General features: G+C 38.8%; 1 protein-coding gene across 1 annotated transcript in view; it reads left to right on the top strand.

The window, feature by feature from the left end:
* LOC113744020 (uncharacterized) overlaps nucleotides 1–7,873 on the top strand; it is a 43,951-nt gene that overhangs the window by 5,436 nt on the left and 30,642 nt on the right. The window contains exon 3 of the mRNA XM_027280287.1: nucleotides 5,650–5,706. Coding sequence (XP_027136088.1) covers nucleotides 5,650–5,706 — 57 coding nt within the window. The remainder of the gene's footprint in view (nucleotides 1–5,649; nucleotides 5,707–7,873) is intronic.

Here is a 7,873-nt window from a genome sequence, read left to right as displayed (position 1 = left end):
AAAGTGAACACACATTAATGTTCAGGACAGTGTTGATCAGACTCTCCTGTTCATGTGTAACAATAGTTCTGTCTGTGCAAAGAGGGAACAACTACTTCTACAATGACTGCAGCACAACCTGTTGGCACACTCGCCATCTAGTGGATTTAATGTGCAAAAGTTCTTTCTGTGACTAAAGTTAGATTTATTTAGAGTATTGTATCATGTCTGATAAAACTGTAAATGACTGTTGAGCGTTTCAGTGTCTGATAAAGCTTCAAACTCATGGATCTCGTCACTGAAACTGAATTTCCTGGATGGTATTTTTTATTCTCAATCTGTTTGTATTGAACTCTCTCCATCACTGAAGGAGTCTAACAAATGTAATATTAAACAATGTCTGATCTACATTTAACACAGGAGACTTTATAAATCTGTTTTATTCTTGTTGTGATGTGAAGTGTAAGTTTGGACTTGTTGTCTGCTTTAAAGTGTCAGCTGTAAAGAGTGAGTGAATCCGTTTGAACACACAGAAAGTGAAGAAGGAAAACACTATACATAAGTGGTATCTAACAACATCTATCTGAAATTTTCTATCTAACATTTTTTATCAGCAATATCTCTCTATCAGTATCTAACATTTTCTGTCTAACAGTGTCTAACATTACAGTTTGTAACTGTATCTATAGTCAAGGTCACATTTGAACCTAAATATAATGTTGATCTTACCTTTGTATGAATTTCCATGACGTGCAGTGTACGTTGTTCATTTCTTTGGGTCCAGCATTTTTAAAGATCAGATATAATAAGTCTTTATTGAACATTCAAAGGTGAAAAAGCAGCTGAGATGAAAATGGTTCACTGGATGTTCTTGTTACTGGAAAGCACAGCACCGCTTCAACCAATTTGTTTGTTGGTTAAGACAGAGATGAAAGAGAGACAGTGGACCCAAGTTTCATATTATGTTATTTAAAACTTACCTGCTCATATATCTATCTATCTATCTCATATCTATTCTATCCTATCTATCTATCTACTATCGAGCTATGGTAACATGATGTAATGTTAATCTTACCTTTACATGAAGTTCATGATGACGTGCAGTAAATGAAGTCATTTCTTTTGGGTCCAGTGTTTTTGGTCCAGCGTCTTTTTGATCATCCGAAGGTGAAAAAGTTGTTGCCAAAATCCAAACTGAGCAGTCGTAACATCAAATTTTGCTGCATCTGATGTGTATCATGTTCCAAAAACCTGGCCTGCTCTCCGTAGGTTTATCATTTTTGTCAAAGTACTGATAGTACAGTGAAATGTTTTTATCATACCTGATGCTTTTAGATTCATATTCCTACATTAATGTTTCATTTTACTGCTGCAGATGTTTAAGGTTGAGCTCATTTAACTTACCTTTATATACTGTTTGCTGGTTGAACCTACAGCAGTGCACCATGAGCATCATATGTTTGTAGTATGAAACGTCGGAACACATAAAGGAACATTTCATCCTTCAGATCATCACAAACATTCAACATCAACACGTGGAGATACATGAACAGGAAGGGGATGAACAAGTGTAATCTAGAAAGTAACTAGTAACTAATGCTCTATGTAGTGGAGCACAATAGTCTGCCTCTGTCATGTAGTGTACTAGAAGTATAAAGTTACTTAGAATAGAAGTACTCGAGTAAAAGAGGAAACAAGTCTTTGTAAATGTGTACTTGATTACATGTACTTACATTTCACAGCAATCAGACAGATTTATCCTGCTGTGTTTGTTCTTGTTCCTTTATTACAATGATCATTTATTCAGATATTACTTCTATCTGGATAAACACCAGAACTCTAGGAACTCATAAAAACAGAAGTGAAGGAATTTAATGAGTTTGAAGTTTAAGGCATGAATGAGCTGATGCAACAAGCAAAGGCTGAAGCAGCCGCTCGCTCGCTCGCTCGCTCACTCTTACCTTCAGCTGAGCAGCAGTCAGCTCCACAGACAGCTCCAGTCTGAACCAGTCTGACAGCCACGTTTGATGCTTCACTGTACCTGTACTCAAGGGTGGAAGTGGGCACAGTCTTTCCACATCTGCTTCCTAGAGAAAAGAGATTTGTATCATTTTAAATCATCTTATATTCAAGATTTTAGAGGCTTTACGCTGCTGGTCGTACAAAACAAGTTATCTGAGGATGTCTATGAAGCCCAGAAAATGACACTGATTGAAGTTTGTTTAGAATATGCAAAAAATAAAAATAAGGCAAAACATTTAAACATAGAAATACATTATTCGAAAAGGAGTGAGAAGAATAATAACTTATAAACTTTAAATAATGAGTGACAATACCAAGCTTCCCTGCAACTTGTTTAAATATTCCTGATACTTATAAATAAATAGAATATATCCCTGACTTTATATTACAAAAACAAACAAAATGAAACCTGCATATACACTTATACACAATACACACATGCACGAAGAGAAACAATAAAAATCAAAACAAAGCAGACAATGAGCTCATAACCCTTAGTGCTGCCCAACACCTCCCTCATCCCTGCACCTCTTCACAATAGTGTCTTTGTGCCTCATTTTAAACTGGTTCATGTTTGGACATTGCTTCAGCTCCATGGTCAACCTGTTCCATAGTCTCACCCACTAACTGAAACACAAAAACCTTCCTCTTTGTCCCAATTAAACTGAGATTAAAGTTTATTTTCCCCCTTAAATTATAACTGCCCTCATGCATAATGAATAATTTCTGTATATTTATTGGTAAAAGATTATTTTTAGCTTTAAACATTGAGCAGTTTGATACTCCACAGTGTCTGTAAATTTGAGTAACTTGGACTGTAGAAATAAGGTTTGTGTGTGTGGCCAACGTTGTGTATGACTCGTATTGCTCTTTATTGAATGGTGGTTAGTGGCTGTAGATGTTTTAGAGTTGTTGCCCCAAACCTCAGCTCAGTATTGAAAGTATGGTGAGACTCAGGAACAGTAAAGAGTGTGCAGTGATTTCTGATCCAAAACCTTTTCTGCTTTCTTTATTATTGCAATGCTTCTTCAGACTTTGGTCTGTACATGTTTGAGATGTGATTTCCACTTGATTCTATAATTTCATGAACTCTTTCTATTTTAACTCTCTCTAATTTTATTAATACCTCTGTATTCAATGGACAATTACCAAATACCATTAATTTAGTTTTGCTCAGATTTAATGATTAACTGTTTCTGATGAACCATATACATAACGTAATAAAATATTTAACTAAAATAATCCAAATGTAGCTAAACACTTGAATAAATAACACTGTCATATATCATAAACACTTCAAATCAAACAGACTGTACTTGAGTAAATGTACTTAGTTACATGTGAGCGCTGTTAGCATCCAGCTTCATGATAAAGCTCGTCCCTCACCAAATGTCCGTCCTCATGTGGACATGTGAGCATTAACATGATGTTATTCTGTGATTCTCTCACAGTCAGTTTGGATGTCGGACACAGAACTGAAGGAATTTAACGAATCAGGCGGGAATCAGCTAACAACAAGCTAACGCTGAAGCTAGGCGGGAGCTAGCTGTTAGCTGTAGCTAACCAGCTAACGTTAGTCTTCAGTGTTTAGTGAAACATGGCAGAGTTCTTCTGTTGGCACTGACAGGAACGACTTACTGCACGGTAACTTTGAGGAGCGTTGGTGTTGACGAATAAAAACGAGACGAAAATGTCACGCAGGAAATAAAAAAATGAAGAAAAACGTCCTCCTTGTTTTCGTCGACTATATAAGACAAAAAGCAGCATCCAGTCCTGCTGTCGTGTGTTTGTGCCGCACGTTTGAATCCTCTGGCTGCTCTCGAACCTGTGGCTGGAAACAAACAGCACGCAGGAGAAACACGGCGACTGGACGTGTGGTCCTATTCCCATTATTTAGAAGCAGAGAACAAGTCACAATGATAAATAAAAAACTATTCCTGAAATAAATAGAAAAGGACTCAAACTGGACTCAAACACCCTGTGTTCACGTTTGACTAAAACTAGACTAAAATTTGAGACTTTTAGTCGACTAAAATATGACGAACAAAAATGATTTGTGAAGGACTAAAAGTGACTAAGACTAAGAATGAACTCTGACACAAGACTAAGACTAAATTGAAATATTGGGTGACAGACTGAACACTGGCTTCAGTGAGCTAGCTGACTGAAATGCTGCTGCTCAGTGTGTTTATAGCTCGCAGTGTTTTCAGTGTGATGAAGTGTGAAGAGCAAAGAGTTCAGAAGAAGACTTCACACTTCAATATATGAACTTTAATACGTTTGGATGCTGCTAAAGGAAAAGACATTCAAAGCTTTTCATACATTCATTCTTTTACATGTTGACTTCAAATATTTAACCAGTCATTTAATTTTAGATACTTTATTAATCCTCGACGGGGAAATTCTTTTTTCATGCATTTTAACCCAGAACACACACACATGCAGTACAAGGCTCATAGACATGCAATGTGGAGAGAGATGGTGGAGTGATGGGCAGCCCCCCCGAGGAGTTCCCAAGCCAAGTCTCTATGGACTGAGCTACTGCCGCCCCGTAGTCTTATTTATTCATGTATTTCACTTGACATATATATTCTAATAACTTTTCACTGCGTGAGGTCAGTTCCTGGGCTCCATGCACATCTTCAGATGACACGTTTGTTCCAGTCAGCAGTGTAAGATTCTATAAAACAGATAGAAGCAGCAAATTGTCACATTTTGTGCAGCAGGAAACTGTCAGGCCTGTAGTTTACTTTTGATTTCCTGTTTTATTGTTTGGTTTCCATCACTTCCTGTCTGTGTTCATTCTAGGTGTCTTCACTTCCTGTGTGATTGTCTATAGTTTTCACCTGTGCCTCGTTAGCTCCTCCCCCTCAGGTGTGAATATATACCTGCCTCTCCCAGTGTGTCTCTGTTAGATTGTCTGCATCAGCATTTCTGCCTCTGTAATTAGTTTCCTCGTGTTCTGACCCAGTTTGTTCCTTGACCTGGTGTTTCTGTATCTTCGCCTGATCTCACTGTTTCATGGTTTTGACCCTCGCCTGTTCTTTGGACTTCCCTTCTGCCTCGTGTTTTGTACCTCTGCCTGAGCTGACTGTCTTTTCGTGTACCGACCCCGGACTGTTAATGAACCGCCTCTCCACACCTGTCTGTCTCTGCTCTGTGGGTCCAGTTGTCTGTCTGAACCTGACAGAAACAGATGTGGGAAGGCTGCAGCTCACAGGGTTACACTGGAGCTTTAAGCTGCTCGTCCTCTGCACAGCCGTGGAAGAAGTACTCATATCTGACTTTACTTCAATAAAAGTCACAGTACCAGAAAGTGCTTAAAGTATTAATAAAGTAGTTTTAGAGAAACACACCCAGCTCTTCCTTTCAGTGTCAGTTATTTAGTGTCAGAGTTAATGCTTTCTCTCAGGTGGTGATTTTATGAGGAGGACACATTGAACATAATATAAATATCATTTTTTAGCATCTTCTCTAATACATATGTTTGGTGTTCATGGACTTTTTGGACACCGTCCACAGTACTTAGGTCTTTGTACATCTTTGAACAAATAACTTGTGTCATATTTCTTCTGTCTAAACACTTTAAAGTCATCTGAAATATGAAGGTTTGATTTTCTCAGATGTTCTTTTTCTCGTTTCTTCCAGGAGACAAAGGGAGGCCTCTGAGCCACAGCAGCAGCTATCAGTTTCTTCCACCTACCAGTAAGTTCTACTGATCTGACTCTGTTTAGGTGTTTTGTGACGCATTCTTCTTATGTGGACTAGAACCTATAAAACATCTTCACAGCTGGATCATGACCAGGGGCCTCATTTATAAAACTGCACAGGATTCACGTGAAAAAAAATATTCTGATTTATAACGTCCAGGTTTCCCTTTATAGATCACAATCAATTTGAAATGTGGTGCGTCTTTGCAAGCAGTGAAACACCTCTAATTAATATTCCTTCATACTGACTGTATGAAGAAGGTCGTGGCAAGTGTGGACAGAAAATGTTGTTGTGGCGTCGAGTCAAGGAAAGAAATGATGTTGGTGGACACAGTGTGGGATGAAGTGGACTCAGTTGGCTCAGAAGTTTAGACCCTTTACAAAACCAAAAAGAAGTGAAGTGGTCTGTCAACCCAGAAATCAAGAAAGTGTCAGGAATTATGTGGAAGTCTCTCCGGAGTGGAGGTGATGGAGATGTGGAGGACACAGCGACTGACGAATGAGAGTAAAGCAAATGAATTCAAGTCGTATTCACACATTTACGTACAAAATAACTGAAACTTTCTTCAGAAAAACTTCTTTCAGTCAGAAACACTGCGTTTATTTGAGTCACTGTGTGTTCCAGCTGGTTACAAAGTGCTTTACAATAAATACAAAAGACATTTAAAACACAGAGATCAACTAAAAGCCATAAGAAACATGATATGATAACGATATATGAAACTGTGGTTTCGTATCCGCCTGACTGAAGCATCGAAAACAGCATCAGCGTAAATGTAATATGTCTTCATGTTCACCCTGTTATTAAGAATCAGTTTCATAACATGCAAGTATTGTTTAATAATTACAGATTACACATTCGAGGGATTCTTTTTCAGGAACAGATATTATTGTTTGTATTTATTATCCTAAATCATGTTTGTGTGTGGCTTATACAAATAAACTCTTCATATAAAACGTCAGAGCTAATATTTAGATTTATTTTACACAATAGTAACAGTTTCTTAGTGTTTCTTGTGTTTCATCCTTCAGTCACAGTTTGTCTGTATTGAGTGCAACCAGTGTAAGATATCAAAAGATATTCTGCTTGTTGAATACAGCATGTAAGCTGCTTGTGTTCAGAAAGCTACTTGGAGACAGGTCTGTAATTTTGAGGTGGAGAACGTTTAGGATTTCTTAAAGTGGCTGAATAAGACTTCTTTTTGACGACACAGCTCAAAGTTCAGTCCAGTCCAGTTCCAACATGTTCGATTAGTCTTGTATCAGGTCAAGTTCAGTGCTAGTTTCTTTCTAATCCAGTGTTTTCTCTTTCCAGTGTCTGAGCTGAGGGTTGTTCTTCTGGGGAACAGCTGGTCTCAGAGGAGTTCAGTGGGGAACTTCATACTGGGACAGACTGTGTTCAACACTGAGGAAGAACCAGACTGCTGTCTGAGAGAAAGAGGACAGGTGAAGGAGAAAGAAATGATTCTCATCAACACCCCAGATCTGCTGCATCCAGACATCTCTGAAGACAAACTGACAGAACATGTGAAAACCTGTGTAAGACTCTCTGATCCTGGACCTCATGTGTTCCTGCTGGTTCTACAGCCTGAAGACTTCACTGAGGAACACAAACTGAAGCTCTGCAGAGTCCTTCAACTCTTCAGTGATCAATCATTTGATCATTCACTGATTCTGATATCAACACCCAGAGAGGAGAGTCCAGCTTTCCGTAGAGAGTTATATGGAACATCCACCCCTAAATGACATGATCAGAATGTGTAGATACAGATACTTGAAGCAAGGGAACTTTGAACTTCCAGAGTTGTTAACACGCTTAGGTCAAACTGCAAAGGAGAACAATGGAGAGCACATCAGCTGTGATGTGTTGAAGACGAGGATGCAGGTTTATTCATGACAACAAAGTCTGAAGACATGAAACCAGCTTTAAACCTGGTTCTGTGTGGAGGAAGAGGCAGGGAAGACTTCAGCAGCCAAGGCCATTTTAGGTCAGACAGAGTTTCCTCAGTCTCCAACTCATCAGAGTGGTTAAACATCAGGGAGAGGTGTGTGGACGTTGGTTTCCCTGGTGGAGCTGCCTGCCTTGTAGGAAAACCTCAGGAGGCAGTGATGGAGGAATCACTCAGGTGTACTCCCTCTGTGATCCTGAGGGGGTCCATGCT

The sequence above is a fragment of the Larimichthys crocea genome, chromosome VII (genome assembly GCF_000972845.2).
Source record: "Larimichthys crocea isolate SSNF chromosome VII, L_crocea_2.0, whole genome shotgun sequence".
Classification (NCBI taxonomy): domain Eukaryota; kingdom Metazoa; phylum Chordata; class Actinopteri; family Sciaenidae; genus Larimichthys; species Larimichthys crocea.
Note: the sequence above shows the minus strand (reverse complement) of the source record. Positions and strands in the feature narration are given on the sequence as shown.